This window comes from Epinephelus fuscoguttatus, linkage group LG16 (assembly GCF_011397635.1).
Source record: "Epinephelus fuscoguttatus linkage group LG16, E.fuscoguttatus.final_Chr_v1".
NCBI lineage: Eukaryota > Metazoa > Chordata > Actinopteri > Perciformes > Serranidae > Epinephelus > Epinephelus fuscoguttatus.
Genome location: NC_064767.1, coordinates 8,262,875 through 8,283,435, shown reverse-complemented (window position 1 = coordinate 8,283,435; position 20,561 = coordinate 8,262,875). Strand labels below are relative to the sequence as shown.

General features: G+C 41.6%; 1 protein-coding gene across 5 annotated transcripts in view; it reads right to left on the bottom strand.

The window, feature by feature from the left end:
* The window catches only part of LOC125903146 (girdin-like), a 92,753-nt gene that overhangs the window by 63,572 nt on the left and 8,620 nt on the right, over positions 1–20,561 (bottom strand). For all 5 annotated transcript variants that reach the window (XM_049599859.1, XM_049599862.1, XM_049599864.1 and 2 more), the window contains exon 3: positions 13,705–13,813. In XM_049599859.1, the coding sequence (XP_049455816.1) occupies positions 13,705–13,813 (109 nt within the window). The remainder of the gene's footprint in view (positions 1–13,704; positions 13,814–20,561) is intronic.

Below are 20,561 nucleotides of genomic sequence, written 5' to 3'. Positions count from 1 at the left end.
TCCTCCTCCTCCTCTCACCATCCTCCTATCCTGACTCTATATTGCTGTATTATTGATTCCAGCAGGATTCACAGCTCCTCAACACTGGCTCCTCTTCCGTCCCACAGAGACATTTAGACAGACTGATAGAATGAGGCGCTGGTTAAAGGAGAGCTTGTCAAACACAATGGAATCTACTCATTCAATATATTTTGTGCGAAGAGATGTGGTGCTGGGCATGAGCCTGTATGTGTGCGTGAGCTGAGTAATAAAGTCTTCAGATGAGCTCTGCAGGTCTGTTAAGAACTGATAGGCTTTCATAAACATATTGATCTGCTTTATCCTCACTGGATGATGTAGACATTTTTTCTGGAAGGACAATCGGCCTCAATTTCAAATCTAAGCAAAATGTATATTTTTAGAGAAAATAATGAGGCATTCATATAAAACCTAAATGATTCTGATGTCTGCATCCTGCTCTATTGTCTTAAGCAGACAGAACGGACGTCTGCTGACAACAGAGATAATATTCTGCTGATCTATCAGACTGGTAGATGCCGCTTACTCACTCTCTCCCACACAAACACACACACACACACACACACACACAGCTGCAAATACAATGCATGACAAGGGCCACACTCTGATCAATAGTGCATGTGCTCATACAGTAGGTAGGTGTGTACGCTTGTGTTAAAGTGGTGTCAGTGGAAAGGTTATAAGGCTGCTGTGTTTCTGTCTCACAGGAGCTCTGTCTGTTAAACTAGCCCTCCCCAACACACACACACACACACACACCTCGCTGCTACTCCTTCCCATCTATCCACGCAAGCACAAGTTCCGCTGCCGGCACAGCTTTAACAGGGGACTAATTGTGCAGCCACTGCGTGTGTAGGAGTGTATGTTAGAGAGAGTGTGTGTGTCTGTGCGTTCAAATGCTGCCTGAACCCTGAAAGCCTGAATCACACCCATTCTGCAGACATGGAGCGTTACCATAGAAACGAGGAGATGGGTTTATTCTCCCCATGCTAGTGAGTCTGACACACATAGTACAGTATACGTACATGCGCACACACACACACACACACACACACACACACACACACGTAACACACATAAGCCCTCTCCTGGGTACGGCACTGCGGACTTCTCTCCTGCTGAAAAACTGCAGAGATTATGAACCTGAAAAGGTTATTACCACCAACAATGGGAAGGAGCACGCTTCCTCTTTCTCTCGCATCGAACACAAACACACACAGAAAGCACTTAACACCCGATCTCACTACATCCCCATGAACTGAATCAATGCAAAGAAAGCTTTCATGCTGCTCGGCGCTGTAATAGACCCGCATGAACACAAAAGGGGTTTGCGCACTGCAGTTCAACATCCCTCTGTAGCTCACTGGGCAGACGACTAAAGGCTTTCTTTTGACACCCCCCCCACAGGCAGTCAAATTAGGGTTTAATCAACAAGGGTAACTCACAATGTTCACAAGGCTCCACCACTTTGGATTTCTTTAAATTTAGAGTCTCTAATCATTTGTGCAAAGAAAATAACAAAGAATAATGGCAATGTTAAATCTACTGAACTGAGAAAGTCATCATTGTGTAATTACCGAGTGGAATACTAGAATAAGAAGAAATAATTTGTCTATGAAGCCTGCAGGATGACAAAAGAGCTTTTAACTTGAAAGTGAATGAATTACAGAGAACTGAGAATGACCCTGTGCAAGCTGTTCTTTTAATCATCACATAATTCCTGGTTAAGTGCGAATGTAATAAATGAAGGAGCAAAAAAGTCAACGTGCTTGCTGAACTACTAATTAATTAGATTGACCGCGCAAATAAATTCAACAGTTGCTCTTGGCTGAGCTGTAAACTCAGCTGAAAAGAACAGCAGTCAGGGTCTCCTGTCGACCAGATGGACAGATCATCTCTTACATGAGGAGGAGGCGGAGAGAACGAGCCATTAGTAGCCCGTTTCCTTTGTTCTCCGCTGTTATCTATCGGCTAGAGTGCTTTTTACAACAGACCCCTGAGGCTGAACAAGTGGACGGGTTGATCCTGCTGCTCGTCTCAAAGGTGGAGGCAGGTGGGCCGGGGATGTCCGACCCCTCCGCCCCATCACCATCACCCCAGGGCTCTGTTTCACACTGGCTGGAGAAGTTCACACAATCACACACATGTCGTTCTATGCAATCTGAGTTAATGCAATTACAGCTCTCTTTAAGGCTTCATTCAAATGAAGTTTGATGGTTTCTGCTAACCGTTCTTTCAGCTCCACTGTTTTCAATTTAGTTTAATTTGCTTAATGGCCTCGCAGCACTCAACTTGCAGAGCAGAGTGGCTGTGATAATTGTTTTTAGCAATGACAATTTAGAGTAATGGTTTACTTGCTACAACCTGGATGTTACAAAAAAAGAAAAGGTAGATTTAAAACGAGCTTCCTTTTATCTGCGTTTTGCATTATAAAGGTGCAACTGCTGAAATAATCCACCTTGAATTTTATTTCATTGTTTCACCACACAGCAGTGATTTCTAGAGACACAACCCACATGCTCTAGTTCAGTGATGGAAAAGAAGAAGCCAGCTTCCAGCTTCCCCTTAATACAGCAACTGTGCTAACACCTACAAATAGCTCTGTGCATACGGGAACCTACTCTACATCATGACTGCCACAAATTCCCCTTCACATGTACTCTGTCTCGCTAGGCACACGGACGAACACACAAAGTGAGAGGCTGCAGAAATGTATGCATACACTGTGTTATTTTGGTGAGCCAATGTTCAGTTCCCACTCCGGGCTGTGATTATATGATGTGACTGGTGAGTGGTTCTGGGTGTAAACGGGGACTCCACTCAACATGAAGGCCTGGAAAACTCAAAAACTGTGGGGATGTCTGTGTACAAATATTTCTAAGAAAAAGTAAGTGTTTGTTTACAGTAAGCAGAGCACTAGAAAGGAAGCGGGAATACGGCCTTGATCAGACTGCCAGCACAAATTCGTTTTTCTGGCATATCCACAGTGATCCTAGGAAGTCTGGACAGCAAGAAACCACATGAAATGCAGTTTATGCAAATCGGATCCAAACTACATTTGGAGAAGGTTTGAAATGCGACTCCAATCGGATTTCTGCAAATGAATCTGTCTGTCTGGAAAATTTGGACGCTCTAATTAGATTTCAAATTGTCTTTTGTATCACTTTTAATGCAACACAACAACAGTGTAAAATGTTGATTGAAAGCTGTGCGGAGCAGAATCCATGCTGCTTAGAGCTCTGATCGGGCCCTAAAAAATTAGGCCCGACCCTAAGTTAACCTGCACAGTTTCTGTCTAAGCCCGACCCGAGCCCCAATGAAGCAGTTTTGGGCCCAAGCACAATTAAAAACCTGAATTTCGGTTGTAAAGAACATATTGTATTTTATATATATTTTGAATATAAAACATTTATTACAAGCTAAGGGTTGATAGGTTTCCTTGCACCACTTTGTCTCTTCCATTATCTCAATAGTCTGTCTCATGCATGACAAGTTCGGCAGAGCTGCCTGGCCCCTCAATGTGTGTCGTGCGCACAGCAGTCCATGGCAATGAGTTGCACAGATGATGAACACCACTCTTTACTGCATGTTATGCACATCTCTCCCATTACTGGGGAGGCAGAGGCAAACCCCTCCGACCAATTTGCCTTGCAGTTCCTCTCTCTTGCAGTCCCCTCTCTTTAAATTGGCAAGAACCTGACCTAATACTGGCCCATGTGCATAATGAGAAATTAAAGCCAGGCCCAAACCCAGTGGGTCGGGTCAGGCCCTATCAGGCTCGGGCAGCTAATCAGAGCTCTACTGTTGCTACCAACAGTGCGCTTGGGAGGACAACATGGAGAACTACAGTCAGTGAACAGGTGCTGAAATGAAGTGTCTGTTGGCACTTTGCAGGCACCTCCAAACAATTGCACTTCACAGCGTGATTGTTTGGAGGGTGAAATGATGGACCTCCTCTGCGTCACCAGCGTAGCTACGTAGTTACTGGCCCCTATGTTGTTACCCCAGCAACCCACGCAGATAGTTTGATAGATAGTCCAATGCAAATATCAGTAAATACAGTCTGTCTTAAAAATCGTATTGGAGAAACAAATTAGATTTTCCTGCAGTCTGAACGTAGCCAATCTGACACTTGAATAACATTTACTAGAAAACTTCCTTTGCAGTTTAAAAATCAGAAAAAGTAGAACTTATGACTGTTCAGAAGGAATCATGTTGCACAAATAAGCATACGGCTAAACAATAGTCCTTATTAACATGGTCAAGTATTTGATTAGGGACATTACTCATGATATCTGGTAATAGTCATTTTCTAAAGTTATTCTGCAACTTTTCTCATTTTGCTGCCAAACATAGTATTTACAACAACTCAAAACCAAGCACAGGTACATGTTGCTAGGAACAGAACAAAATAAATAGGGATTAAAAGCATTTATTTTATAGCTTGAGCCATCTAATTCACATCTGCACATTATTATGTTCCCTTACTCAACTCCATTAAGAGATGTTTGATGGCCTGCAGCCTGTGTGATTGTTTAAAAATGTAGCTAGTTATCGAGCAGCTACGGCATTGTGAACAGGATATTCAGACTAGCTAACATGTGAGTCTGCATGACATCACACATTAAGCCTGCAGCTACAAGCACATGCCCTAATAAACTGATTTGCGCATGATGGATGCTGAAAGGAGGAGCAAGACAAGGAGTCAATTGGGAAATCCAGACTTATAAAGCAAACATAATATACAACTAAATAAATAGTTTTTGAATGAGTTCTAATAAAAATAGCTGCTGGCTTCAGGCAAAAGCTGTAAAAACAAGGATGGAAAAGTCTTTTCTCCATTTTTGATGAAGTCGACACCAAACATTACGGTACAGTATGCTGCAGCTGACTGTGTGCACTCTGTGTGTGTGTGTTTCACCTTCACTCTGGCCCAGTAACAGAGCATCTTTGTGAAGCTTTAGGTCAACACGGAAAAAGGCCAGCCACATACGTCTCAAACCAGGCAACAGTTGTGCAAGCTGAATTCCTGAATTCTTAAAGAAAATGAGTATAACACATGGAAATTTGTTTTAGATGGCAGGAACACAAAGCTGCGTCTTCTCAGCCTAGTGGCATCAAAATCAACATATTCTCAGGCTTTTCTCAATGTAGTCTACAGAATATAACAAATAAAACACCTAAAGAAGGCCTGATAACCAAACCTACATTACTTATCCTCAGAACTTTGCCAAAGGCCCTTGCACAGCTTTGGGGTCGGTCCCGCTCAGCATGAATGGTGGCCTCTGTCACCCTTTAAACAGTCAAAACAGAGCTAGCCTTACGCCACACCCCAAACCAAAGCAGAGGCAAACAGAGGACAGAACCGCTCTTATTTCCAAAAGTAACGTCTGGGGTTTTTTTAAGGACGGGAGCAGAGAAAAATGTTGCATTGGTCTGCACAGCAGTCAACATCAGCCTGCAATAAAACATTCAGTAACATCTACACGAGCTTGAAGATCTGTATAAAACCGCTGAAAACTTAAGTACCCATATTTTTTGTCCCTGGAAAAAAAGGTATAACCATCCCATCCATCTGAAGGAGCAGTTCTGACATTGCATGGCACCAGATGTTTTCTGAGCCTTACTTTCATAAACCAGGATAAAGGGATTCACTTAGCAAGCTTTGAGAAAAGCCACTAAAAGCACAAAGAATTTAGTTCAGCTGGCTGAGGCTCCATAATACACCCTGCTTAAGAATACCAAACCAAGGCCACTAAATTAAAAAGGAGGCCCAGTATATATTTGGACTGACCACCAGAGAAAAGAAACATTCAGTGGACTCTGCTGCACAGGAATGACCAAGCATCCGGAAAAGTTAATAACCCACTCAGGAAACAGAAATGCAATAATTGCTAGCATGAACGTTTATCCTCACTAACAGTTAGGAAATATGTTGCTACGATCAACATGTCTGCTTCTATGGGACATTGAAAATGCACAGTACATTTATCTGGACAAGCACACACATGCTTACAGCTGTTCAGCCTTGATCTGTTCACCAGATTCGGAAATCACAATCTGAAGCCTGTCTAGACATTGACCTCCTCCTACACAATCTACTGTACTGTACCAGAACAGTAACAGAAGCTCCTTTTATACAGCCTGTTCAAGGCAGGAATGCTGTGTCGTCATTCCACCTCGTCGTTCTTTATAAAAGGTACAATCACAGAACGGGAGGGACAGAGTTGTATCGCCTTTAAGTCCATAGGGGAGGCAGTAACAGTGCAGAATCGAAGCCAGCAGGAAACGACTATGGACAAGACAGGTGTGACATTTTGACAGTATATTATGCGTGTGATCCACCGTCGGGAGATTTAAAAAGCAGCTAGCAACAGTTAATTCAAAGAGGAAAAACAGTAACCTAACGGCCCTATCGCGCGATCTCTGTGTACAAGCGGCGATTAAACATACACAGTACATTCATATAGACAGGCACACACATGCTTACAGCTGTTTAGCCTTGATCTGTTCACCAGATTCTGAAATCAAAGTCTGAAGCCCGTCTAGACATTGACCTCCTCCTACACAATCTACTGTATCAGAACAGTAACAGAGACTGTGATCGCACACACACACTAACATGTACGCTGACGCACACTCAAGCCCAAGAGAGATCAGGCTATGAAATAGAAACCAGTATTATTGAAATTCTTGTCTTGCCTCAATTCACATTTCACAACTTCTGCACAAAGTCAATCTCTATGGGTTTTCCCATGTGGAAAATGACACATGCAGGCAGCTAGGATTACATCTCGTACAGAAGTGAAGGGGAGAGAGTGGAAAAGGAGTGAAGGTAAGGGATGGGGGAGGAAACTCAACTGTCTGCCTCTGACGGTTCGAGGAGGTTAATGAATTAGTCATCTCTTGACACCAGCGGCGCCTTTGGGAGGAAGAAGGAGGTCAAGACTTTATTGAATTGGAGCCCTTGCTGACTCGCCAGACACTCTAAATGAAATATAGAGTTTTTATAGAAGAGACAACATACCCACAGACACCAGCTCGTGTTGATGCATTACTTCTACGTTTGTCCTTTTATCTCCTAATGAAGAAAACATACCAACCATGTACTCTGTTGCGATGCACTAATATCCTTAACCTGTAGAGTGGTTTCTAACCGATTCTGGGGAAATTTAATTAAAAAGAGTCTGGAGTGAGATCAATTTATTGAATCACAGGAAGCAACCAACCATACAAGGCTTCCACCCACTCCAGGTCCTCTTTCAAAGTGCTGAGTTGTACAGTGAATTGAAAACCTGCTAAGTCTATTAGACTAAGACCTGAATGGTTCTGACTTCGTCCGTATGGCTCTGGAAATCTGAAACCGCGACAAAACAACCACAGGGAAAGGAGACCGCCACAAAACCATATATCAAAGCCAATTTTCCTCCTCGTTACCTCAATAAGAACCGGCTCTTTTTGACTTTAGAGCGTAATCTGGACACATTTTAGACACGTTTCCTGCTGCTATGACTCTGTGCGCCATTATACTGAGACAATGACAGAAGTGAAGAGCTCACTTGTAGCTTTAAGGGTGTTTAAGATGTCCATTTTGGGTGAACAATGCAGGATATGTGGCGCTTTCCATATAGTTTTCACAGCTGACAGTCATGACTTCAATGTCAAGGTCATTGTTTCATTTCAAATCTAATTAGCTGCAGTACAGAGACAAAACAACAGATGTGTCACTGTCCAAAAAATTACAACAGATCAAGACCAAACAGATGAATACAGACCTGTTACATACCCTTCATCTTTTTGTCTCTAGTCTTTGGGGTTTAAATCTCTAGGCACCTCACATTTCAACTCTGATTTAGAGGGCTACGATGCGATTATGAAACGACTACTGACGCAACTTGATGCATCAAAATTTTAGATTTTCTGTAAATAATTTATTTTTTCTCACTGTGAGACTACTTGCTACACAATGCACGTTTACATCTCTTAAGTTTCATCATCCAGTTGGTTCAGCGGTAAGGAATGTGCAGCCTGGTCTAACAAAATTGTTGCAGGCGATCATAATGTCAAGAAATGGGTTGTAAATTTCCAATTATTTAAAAGACAATCTTCAGAGGGAATCACTGTGCATCATTTAAGAACCAATTTTTTTGCCCCGTTCCTTCTCATCTCCTACACTTCCTCTATACTTCAATGGTCTTGCATTTTGAAGTCTACTTCTGACCATCACTAATCTAATTCAGTGTCTTTACTCTGATTAAACACACATTATCCAGCCCTCTGGACACTTTCAGTTGATTAGCCACTGCAATGATTGCAGCGGTTAAATAAGAGCAACTTCAAGTCTCATCACTGATAGTCTACTACTTAGTAAATCAAAGAGCGCTGGAGATTAAAGGCAAATGCATGAAAGAACTGAGATAATTCAAAGAGCAAACAATCAAGAGGGTTTCATGGCTTTTTATGTCATGAAACCTCAAAGTCTTCCGCATGAAGCGCTGCTAGCCCCGTGTAAACAAGGCAACATATTATAGAAGCACATCAGTCCCTTTTACACTGCCTGTTCGAGGCAGGAAGGTCGCACCAATACTCCGCCCCGCCGTTCTTTTTAAAGGTACAATCATGGAATGGAGGGACAGAGCCATTTAACTGGACTACTGTTCTTGCCCCAGAATACGAGCACAGGATGGGAATCGATTTATTGACTGAAGTATGTCTGACTCTGCTACGATAGGTGGTGATAAGTCCCCTTCCAGCTTGTTAGTATTGGAACTTTTTCCGGTTAACCTATTACGTCACAGACCAAACAAGTTAGCTACAGTTAGCTAGCGGCAAACTGGCACCACGGTGGACAACGTTACAGCTCTGTGTGAGAAGACACAGCAAGCACCAAAAATGCACGGCTCTGGATGTAGATTTCGCCATAATGTTACCAGTTTCTTTTTCTGTTACATATTTAATATTTCATATTTGACTTCTAGGTCAAAGCCAAGGGCGGAAACTGTGGAGCATGCGCAGTGTGGGTCCATGCAGGAGTTATTCAACTCCCAATCGCATTATCTGGGTGTGTTAGTCCGACATTGAGAAATTCGATTTAGTACAATTTCAGTCGGACTAACATGTTTACAAGTAATTTAAAAGTCCGGTTTTAGTCGGACTAATACTATAAGTCAATTTTCTCTCTTTCTTAAGAGCAGCTAAAAGCATTTTGCAGCTAACTCAACCAAGAAGAAGAACAATCAAAATGTCCGCAAATTCTTGAGACAATCAGGCCTGGGAGCTCCTTACCCTCCAAGCAGAGGACAAGATCAGCCACCATAGAACGGTGAAGGTAATGACTGTTATTGCCATGTTATGCCATTGCTTTATTTAAAAAAGCACTGCCCAACATGTATGTAACGTGACACACTAGAGGCCAACGCTGTTGTGTTACATCATGCCTGTCACAACCCTTTTGTTTATGGAACTTTGGCATGTGATCTAAAATCACAAACTGGGATGGAATTATGCCTGCATTGTTAGGTTCTGCATAACATAAGCGAAGCTGGCGTGCCCTATCACAGGATCTCTGTATTAAAAGGGCTAATGCTACAGTCTGGTTTTTGTCTACACTACGCACTAATGCATGTGTCAATTTCAGTAGTGGCTCAGTCCCATAAAGCCATGAGGGGGGGCAGACAGACACAAAGCAAGGACTGCAGGGCACCATGGGGGATTTTAACCTGTAGGTGGTCTCGTTCAGGCAGACCCTGCAGACACAAGTGGCTGAACAATAGTGTGAACAAGAGGTCAACAGAGCAAAGCAGGGACGAACAGAGAGGATTAACAAAACACTGTAGCTTAACAAGAGTTTCATTGTTGGCTTGTTGTCCTCCTACAGCTAAAACAACTCAGATTACTCAATAGTACAGTTGAAGTAGCCCACAAAACAAATAAATACAATTCTTGCCTCACATTTAGATCCCCAGAAACAGCTCCTGCTAATTCACATTGTGTAACCATCCTCCTTAAATAACTACACAAACCTCAGTTATGGTTTCTTTCGTCAAAAACACTGGGCATTATTGCATAAACTTGCTGGATCCAGGATGTTAAAGATGCAGGGTATATCCTGTAACTGAGTCACCAAGACGCCCCCAGTTAATGTCCTTAACTCTTCCTGTCATCTCATCATCCACCGACTCTGCTAGTCACTACTTAACCCGAGCAGCCACTGACCCAAACACCGACCCTGAGACTGATAATTCTGCTTGCCATTTGAGGCGGCCTAGTGGAGCTTTTGTAGGCTTATAACGTCAAAGTCTACACAATAGGCTGACTGTTTAAATAAGATGATGAGTGATTAACAGGATGTTTAGGACCAAGACGCAAACAAGTAATTAACCAGCCAGTGACACTCTTCACTTGACTTCTGGGGCAAAATCAAAGATGGAACTTTAGACGCAAAAACTGCAGATTTATAAACAATATTAATAGATAAACAGCCTTCATAGCTCTCATAGTCTTAATATAGTACTATCAAGTTACAAAAATGTAATTAAATCCTTAAAATAGGCCTTAAAATGAACTGCTTCTTCACTTCATACTGAATGATACCAAACTACATGATAAGTACGTGCCTTTACGCAGCCTCTGCACAACCACAGCCCCTGAGGATATGGGTCACAGTCCTAAGTCTGAAGTGTGGGAAATCTGTGTGCGACTGCTTGGCCATGATAACATTCCTCAACTCACTGCACTGTCGTAACAGCATGCTGGGTCACGCTCGATTCCTGGTTATCATAAACACAGTTGAGACACTGTTGCAGCAATGTAATGAATCATATTCTCTCTGGGTTGTTTCAATTTGCTAAACTCACCGGTTTCACAATTGGATTATAAGTAACACACAGTTAAGGACTGACACTGCGCATTTAGGCAATACTGTAAGACAGTCCACTGGGGAAAGTAAACAGCCAAAGAAATGCACAGCTGCAACACAATCTTGATTTTGAATTTGTGTGCACCATGTTTGTTCTGCTTATATGTTGAAATCACGTTGTTTGGCAGAATACCAGCAGAAACCAACACATACTGTTTAACTTGACACCTGACATTTCAAAATGACCAGACAAATGGATGATATGATAATGCCACACAGTCTAAAACCTCTTTTCCACTGGACAAGAAACCCACTAACATCTGACTTCTGTCTTTAGTGGGAAAGGTTACAATTGGCATTTAGTCCAAGGACAAATGACTTTGCAGTAGTCACAGGTTTTTAATCAGCTTAAGCTCCTATCTGCATCGACTGGCAGTAATACAACACCCAGGTGACATGCTAGTTTCAGCCCCTTTGCCGGTGTAATGCAGTGACGCGCCGCCACAAAATACTGTCCATCTATACAAGCAGCGCTCTAACGTCGTTCCACATTTTTTAGCCCCATGTCTGACAGAGAGATGGAACAAGTAGCAGATACAAAAAAGAAGTAACCACTGTGACATTTTCACTGGCCTCTATGCTGCTTTTTACTGTTCACTAACCCTGTTTTCCAGCTGAGTAGTGACACTGAACACTACACAAGAAAAAAAAAAAACAAAAAACAGAAAGACATACTCATCTACTGGCAATGGAAAAGGAGGCTATCATCTATTTTCTAGTGGGTTTTCCCATCAATAAAAAATTGTATACGCAGGTTTATCAAATGCTGGAAAACTTGCTAAAACATAGGCAAGAGACACAGTTCCATTTGCCTGTAGACAAGTATAACTTTCTGTTTGTTTATTTTTTCTGGTGAGTCACATTACACGTCTCAAACAGACATGAAAAATGGGTTGGTAATGGTAATGATTAGAGAGCAGCATCGAGGCCAGTGAAAATGTTGGCTTTTTCTTTCTCGTATCGGTTACTTATTCTGCGTCTCTTTCAAACTCTTTCAAACTGTGCCAACTAATTTGGAACAATGTTCAAGCCCCATTTCAAAAGATGGATGGAATTTGTGGTTAAGGTCAGGGCTGCACAAATAATCAAAATATTATCAAAAACTGAATATGGCCAGGTACAAGGAAAAGGAACATGCAAAAACCACCATTCCCAGTAAAATTACAATTCATGGTGCAAACGTAATATCTGTCCAAAAAAATCGCAATGTTTTTGTTTTTTGCATATCATGCAGCCCGAGCTAAGATAACTTAGAGTGACAGAAGGCGCCTGGAAAGTGGCTATCCAGGTATCATTTTTCTATCAGAGCCAGAGCCGGTGAATATCCGGGACTGCTGCAGAGTCATCTGTCCCAGTAATTAATGCCGATTGTAACCTTTCCCACTAAAGACAAAAGCCAGATGTCAGTGAGGTTTTTCGACTGGTAGGAAAAAGGCTATAGAGAGTTCAGGATCTCAGGTCATGCTCAGCACTAGCATACTGTATCTAAATTTATTCAGATTTATTCATAACCTCAGCCATACAGAGTGAGATGGATTATAGATGAGGATTACATTGAATATTTGGCATCTAGGCTCAAATATGAGCTGGAAACTCTAGTCCAAGTTGTTTGACACATGCAAATCAACCAATAGCATGCTGCAACATGTGCATACTGCAAAGCTGACTACGTAGTCACGAGATGTTCCAGGATGCATGTGCACAAGATTTTACTAAATAAGTGTGAATCAATGCATCACTCCTACCTGCATTTAAAACTTTCCACTTATCATCTCATCAAAAGTGCTGTGTGTCAGAAGTGAGGGCCTCAATTTCTGATATCATCTTTCATCTTTCTTCCATTTTTTAAAACCCCCACACTTCCTCCACCACATTCAATCATTTCCTTTTGGTCAAAGCAAAGATTAACCGTGGTGAGAGTTCACCGACATGTTTCACAACACAGGCTGAACATGAGATAAAACTTGTCTACGTGTGACTTGGTGTGTTCTATCACCTTTGCATCTCTCTGACTAAAACTTCTATGTCTGTGTTGTAAGCATTACGGTAGCGCTGTGAGCTGATTTTTGTAGTTTGATCCCTTTCTGGAAAGCCTGAGAGGCTGAAATCAGGATCATCATCCAAGAGGGAATATGCCACATGAGATCATTTTGAGATAAAAAAGAGAAAAGTAAATGAATTGACTGATTTATCAGAGTAAGCGGGAGAGGCAGATCAGTGGCTTCATGTGTTTCACATTCCTGATGTCTCTGTATATTTATTGGGCTGTCTCTGGCATCTGGGTGGATGGAGGTTATGATACCACATCACACACATAGTCACACACATCTGCAAATATATCTCTGTTTGTTTACACTGCCAAGTCTTTATGTGGCATGTGCTCGTGTGGAAACTTTCAATTCTGTGTGTGTGTGTGTGTGTGTGTGTGTGTGTGTGTGTGTGTGTGTGAAAGCTGTGTCTGATTGTATTTTTTCACTGTAATTTAGGGGGTAAAAACCCACCGTATGAATGCAGACCACCCCAGCTCAGGCATGAGGGTACACTGGAACACAGTGTACAGCTTTACTTAGAGGTTAACTCCAGCCTAAGCCACACATGAAAGTGTTACAAGTGATTCATCATAATTTTGACCAACAGATTCTGCAAAAAGCAGCTCTCAACCTTCACCTCAACATGCCCACTGTGGAATAGCCTTCACTATTGATCCAGCAAAAACAGGATCGAGTGATTCATAACTTTGCAGCTTGCTCAGCAGAATGAAATCTTACCTGATAGTAGGCTTTAATCTGCCTGATGAGAATAGAAAGGTTCTGGATGCGCAGTGTGGGGTCATTGTTCACCTTCTTGTTGGTCCTCTGCACCGTGGCCTTAGGATTTCTATGGAGAAAAAATGGCAACATCATCATAAATATCATCATCACAATGTCAACTTAAGCATATCGCAAATGACTGCAATATCGCACTATAGTATAGTAACAACATATTATCTTGTGCTCTGTCTGTGTGGGCTCTTTTGTCTGATATGCACCATGCTGTTAAGTCTCAGGCCAAACAGACAAAGCTCTCGCCTTTAGGCATCGTCTGAGTGTTCAGAAAATGAACGCATACGAGTGAAGTTTATTTAAGTAATGGTGTCGTACTACTCTGCTTGGTTGGAGGAAAATATGACAAGATAAAGAGAGTGCAAATGTCAGAAAGAAACTAGTGCCTAAAAAAATAGCACATCAGGCGTCTGGCTGTATTTTAGATATAGGAGAGACGACGTTACACAAACGCAGGTACCGTGAAAGTCTGAGTCAAGAGCTGAGAACACTTAAACATCTATTTATTTATCGCAAGTAATATCATTGTGATATTTAACAACATTACCGCATATATACTCCTCTTATCGTGCAGACTGTAGTAAAGATAACTGTCAGCTGGAGATGTAGCCAGACATTTTAAAATTAATGCTTCTAAGCGTGTCACTGGGCTGTGTGAAACATCCATGGCACAGTTTGACACTCTGTTGCTCTATGTGATGCAACGAGTGTGTGTTTGGCTAAAATCATTAGCAGTACCGTGACAATGGACCCTTGTCCAAGAATGGTCAGTGCCGCAACCATGTTAGAGAAAGAGCAGACACATTCAAAGACCGAGCCAAATGGAAACGCCAACCCTTAAATCTGGAGGCAGCAATGTTTCAGAGTTGTCTCCAGGCTTTAAACTAAATTCTTCAGTGAGTTAAATCCAATTCAGCATTTAAATTTTCAGGCTAAACAGTCATAGACATGAAACTCTACACAAAACCCTCTGTAGACTGCTTCAAAACACTAAGAAGAATTTCATTAGCATGATAAAGGGAGCATGTATTTTAGTAATTCTCTGACCTCTAACCAAGACCTCCATGCATCTCATCTGTCTGAATCAAAGAGAAGAAGTTCCTCCTCAGTACTTGGGTAATACAGAGCTGTTGTGTTTATCTGTGTGTTGCCCAAGGGACATTAAAAGGAGCATGCATGACAACTGATGTTATCACGGGTGTCAACATGTTTTAGTGAGCCTCGTCGACATTCCACAAACTCACACAGTACCACCTCCCCAGCTGCTGTTATCTCACAACAATCCAGACTACCATTTGCATATCTATGGAGATTACCTTTAAAATAGCGAACCGCATTTCATCTCAAAACTCTTTTAAAACCACAGGTACTGACAAGATGACTAATATAACTACCTGATTCAAGAAGATGAGTTTCCTGACAATTTGTCTCTGTCTTTCAGTCTCTGTGAATGCTTGGTGCACGGCCAGTGCAAATCAGCAATCCACGCATACATCAGCAAACTACTTCGCCATGTTTAAACTGTAAAGTGAACATGTCAGGGCTCCTTTTGTTTAATATTTAATTATAGATTTTCGAATTTTTAGACAAACAACACAAATACAAGTCACCCACACCTGACTCTCGGCAAGCAACATCTTCAGCCAGCTACAGAATGAGTGTCTGCAAAATGAGATATACATATACATCTAGATATAGAACAAGCGTACACATGTTGTTTGTACAAACCACATGCCAGGGCTTCTTAACCGCTACCTTTGACAGCAAGAGTAGTGGCAGCAGCAGCAGGAATTTTTGTACGAGTTAAAAGCTAAACAGACAAATGCTAAGCAAGACCTGTGGCCTTAATATATCTACTGATCCCCCCGAGGGACATTCCTATTTCCTGGACTCCCCACTTCACAGAGCAGAGGAGGTGACAAAGCAGTAACCCTAGACCTGACATGGTTTCACCAAGTAACAGAGGGACACTTGTGTATAATGTTCTCATTGCTTTCATCGTGTAATGAATATCATTCGACAATTCTACCGCCTGTTCTCTGAGTCTGACAGAAACCCAGCTGCCACCTCTGAGAAATATTACATATCAGAATCAGAAATACATTATTGATCGCCAAGGGGAAACAGGGTCACATTAAAGTTCCTCTAATATATAAGCATAAATAAGAAAACGGGAAAAATAAGATGTAAAAATATGTGCATTATACTACAATATATAACCCAATACATAGACAATAAGGCTGGGTTTAGAAATGATGAGACCAGTACCAATACTAGCACCCTCACGGTGACTCTGATACCTACACAGTACTTCATTTGACCACTTTTATTTCGACTTCATTCCATACTCATCATGTGAAATAGACGTATTCAACTGTGCAAAATGCCAACAGTCACCACAGGCTTGTAGTATAGCCATACTTTCTAAAGTTTGGGTGGCATCTCAGCACATTGAACTGCCAACTCCATCAAATACACCCGTTCAACTTCACTACACCGACTGTATGACCTGTAGCTGCTGCAGTAGTGGGCCAATCATACATTGCATTAAATCAACGAACGCTTGCAGTGATTGGCTGTGAGCAAAACCACAGAAATTGTCTTTTTTTTTTACTAGACCTGGGCACAAAATGGATCGAATGCAGGCATAGTTCGACTGGAGAAGTTTCAACACTGCTTGGTGCAGTTGATACATTAAAGCAGTGGTTCCCAACTTGCTCCCAAAAGTGGGTCACAGGTCCATTCTGAATGGGCCGCAAGTGACTCGCAAATGCGTCAAGTTTGTGAAAAACACACGTTATTTTGAAGTACAGTGAATTTCTGGCACAAGCTTTTATTGTGAAGTGCCATTCCCTGTTGTAGAGTGAGTGACTAACAGACAGCTACTTCTCAGAGACAGCAAACAAGCTTGACGACATGGCCGAATACAAGTATGATGCTGAATATATAAAACCTTGTGGACCTTGAAATAATGACTAAGAAGAGGCTGGACCAGTAGGGAACCACTGCATTAAAAGTATCGTGTGTCGATTTCCAGCCCTAATGGAGAGAAAATGGCAAGATAACAAATATGAGAAATATGGATAAATATGTGGATCATTAGACAACATAAAACCGCAGTTTGAATGAAAATAAAAAATGCTGAGAAATAGGATCTATGAATCTTTTTCAGTTAATGAAGTAAATAAAAATAACTATTTATAAATTTACAATATTCAAGCTAAGCAACCATTGCATCCTGAAACACAATATCAAATCCGTAGCCACATTAAATGCAGCACAATTAATACCTGAGAGATTAAACAATTAAATATGAAGATAAACATCACTTGTATCTGTTTAAACTAATATCATTTATTTGTAAAGAGTAATTAGAAATACAATTTGTTCTGGAGCACGTTTTGACAAGCAGTGTCATCCTCCGTCTACCATGCATCCAACCCAAGAGGGAAAAGTAGTAAAATCTCACCCAGCCTCCATAAAAAAATAAATAAATTTAAAAAAAACTGCCCGGTAATTAATTTATGATCCACTTGCCTTGGGATTGTCTGAGTAAACAACACTACTCATGTACTTGAGATTTGTAGAGCCTTACACCAACACTGTGAAAGAGCAGCTCTCCTTTTTCATGTTCTGCACTTCAGACTTCAAAGCATGAACATCCCATGACCTATATACGAGGGTCAACATGCTCCAAGTAGGGGGGAGGAGAGTCCTGGCTGCTTGTGAATGTATGCATGCATGTAGTGTGCAGCACATGTGAAGTCATGCATGTGTGTGTGCATGTCTGCATCTGTGCTCTTGCACTGCAGAATAGCGTGTCGGTATGAGCCGGCAGCTCGATGAGGCTTAATCCTGAAATACATCAGGGACGGGATATAAATCAGAAATTTGTTTTATTATCTGTCTTGGGTCTGTCAAAGAGAGGAGGTCAAAGGTGAAGGATTCTTCCTCAAGGACACTCAGCTTGGTGGATGCTCGCAGTCACAGGGGACTTGTGTTTGAATGGCTCTTTCTGATCACTTCACTATTCACCGTCCATCTACTGCATATACAACCAAACCATGGCAACCTGTTTTACACCCAGAAATATAAATATCTCAAGTTCCCAACTTTCAATTCACTCAAATTTACATGTTGGTGCAAAAAGCAGGGTTGCAAAGCATCTGCTGGAGCTGTCCTCATTGCCATATGTATTTAATGCTTTAGTGACGTCATTCTTTATTCCAATATAATAATAACCTTATTATGTTACACCAAGAAAAGGGCAGAATGCCTGTCTGTTAAATCAACCGGCTGCAGTGCGGATGTGTTAATTAGTCTTTTGATCAGCCTCCGCCCTGATACACCCACACACACAATCATGCTAATCACAAGGACACAGGGTTCTTTTTAATACTGGTCTAAATGAACAGTCATGTGACCTCCCCATCTCCCCCCGCCACACACACTCAGCCCCTTTCGAGGTCCATAGTAGGGGGTCTATTTAACCCGTTAATTAAAAAGCACAGAGGAGGCTGTAATCCTGTCAGGGCGAGGAGGGCGATGCAGTGAATGAGGTGTATGTGTGTGTGTGACACTGAAAGAGAGAAACGCAGCAAGGAAGGGGTCTCCCATTCACACATTCCTTCACCATCAGCCAAGAACATGGCGGCCACAACAACACGACCGTGACGACTCGGCACAATCCAGCCTGCGTTTCTTTGGCTCTGATGCCACACATCGAGCACGCGACAGGCCGACCCCCCCGTGGATCAGCAGGCGAATAAATACAGGGACTTATTGCGGTAACGGGGGTCAAAACAACCTAAGACTTTAAATAGACACATAGATTAGGCATAGACAAGCAGGGAGCCAGCTGAACGGCCAGCAAGGCAGACGACTAGTGAGCAAGGCAGCCAGACGGCCAGTCAATAAGCCGGTCCGTCGGTGCTGTCGATACACACTGCAGCCTCATGTAGAGCCTAGGGCCACTGGGCTTTCTCCTCTCATCTCCTGGCTTTGATTGGCTGGCTAGGTTAGGGAGTAGTATTAACCTATATATGACAGGCTACATTACAGTCAGCATGGGCAGCCAGGCACACACACACACACACACACAAAGTGGGCTGCATGCACACCCACAAAGAAAGAAAATGCAGGCTACATTTGGCCACGTGTTGGGGATAGAGCTTATGAGCTGCACTGTCCAAACACAGTGGGGGAGTGTGTGTGTTTGCCTCTCTGTGTGTGAGAGAGACACACACACACACACACACACACAGGAAGCCAAACAGCGACAGTTCAGAGGAATCTGTGGGGTGAGCACTTATTAGCAGCCATGCTCAGGTTAGCAGTTCAGTTCAGGGTAATTCTGTGGGTCCGTTTCTATAACATCCACACTGCAAATTAAAACAGTCAGAGACCAACATGAGTGGTCACATCACAATAAACAGGAAGATAAGGGTGAGGTATATGGCCAAAATCATCTATCGCGGTATATGCAATTTTCATAAGACATGTACATCAACAGTATATCTCACGATCAGTGTTGTCATGATGATGGAAATTCTAACTTTGATACAAAACCTTGAGAAATATTAATATTCAATACCATTTTTTGATATCACGAGGAAAAACTGACACTGAGAGCATGAAACATTTAATAAAAAGATAAATATAACAAGGATACAGCATGACAAAGCACAGCTTGTAGCTTTGTATCGATGCTGCGGAAAATGAGTAATAAAAAATAACCATAACATACCTACATTTGATTTTATTCTTCTTTTATTTGTAACCTCTATACAAACAAAAACAGCTGCCTCATATGAAACAACACCTGAGTTTTAAAGCATCGACATACCTGCAATGCTAACAAGTTATGTTTAGTAAACTGATAGTCGATGCTGTGTACCCAGTGTATGACAGACATATTTCTTTTTATGTACTATGCTAATATAATATGCATTTACTGCCCTGATGTAGAAGGATGATGTCATCGTAGCATGATGTTTTAATGTCATTGCTTCATTCTTTACTAGTTTGAGATAAATTCCAGCTGTAGCAGGAGCTAATTTGGAAGAGCAGTCCGTGTGCTTACGTGCACTCCTGTGTAACAAGATTTGATAATAACAAGATTAAGGCTGTAAACATTTAAACAACGTTATCTTGCTTACCTTGAAGTTATTTGAAGTACTTATAATTTGATTTACAGAGCTGTAATACTCATTACTCTCTTAAAATACTCCTGCCATGTTGATGCTGTGCATGTGCCATGAAGACTGCAGAGTGATGTGTGTGAGGAATGGTAGCATTTGTTAGGTTTTCTGTAAAATTCAACACAGAATCCTGACAATTTGTTCCAAATTTTCCAAATTCTATTGGCCTGTCAGCTCCTAGGAAACTTCACAAACAAACAAAAACCAACAAAAAAAATGTAATTTTTAATGATTGTGTTAGTTTTGTTTCTACATGGCATTTCAACAGTTTCATTAACGTATGGCTTTAATCTAGGTAACCGTGTGAGGTGCATGAGTATTAGGACACACTGGTTAAAATGTTGTGTTCTTGACTATTTTAATTGCATGTTGCAGTAGGGTTGGTCGATATGATGTTATATCTGGGTGTCTACAGGTATCAGACAGTTAAATTTAATGCTTTCTAAGACCCTTTCAAGACACCTTTTAACCAAATTTAGGACAGAATTTTGGACAAATCATGTTTTACTTATTTAGGCATCGCAGGTAAGCATTGCATTAAGTAGTATATATGTGGTCTTGTGCAGAGGTAAGTGTTATTAGAGTGAGTTAAGTCAATCTATA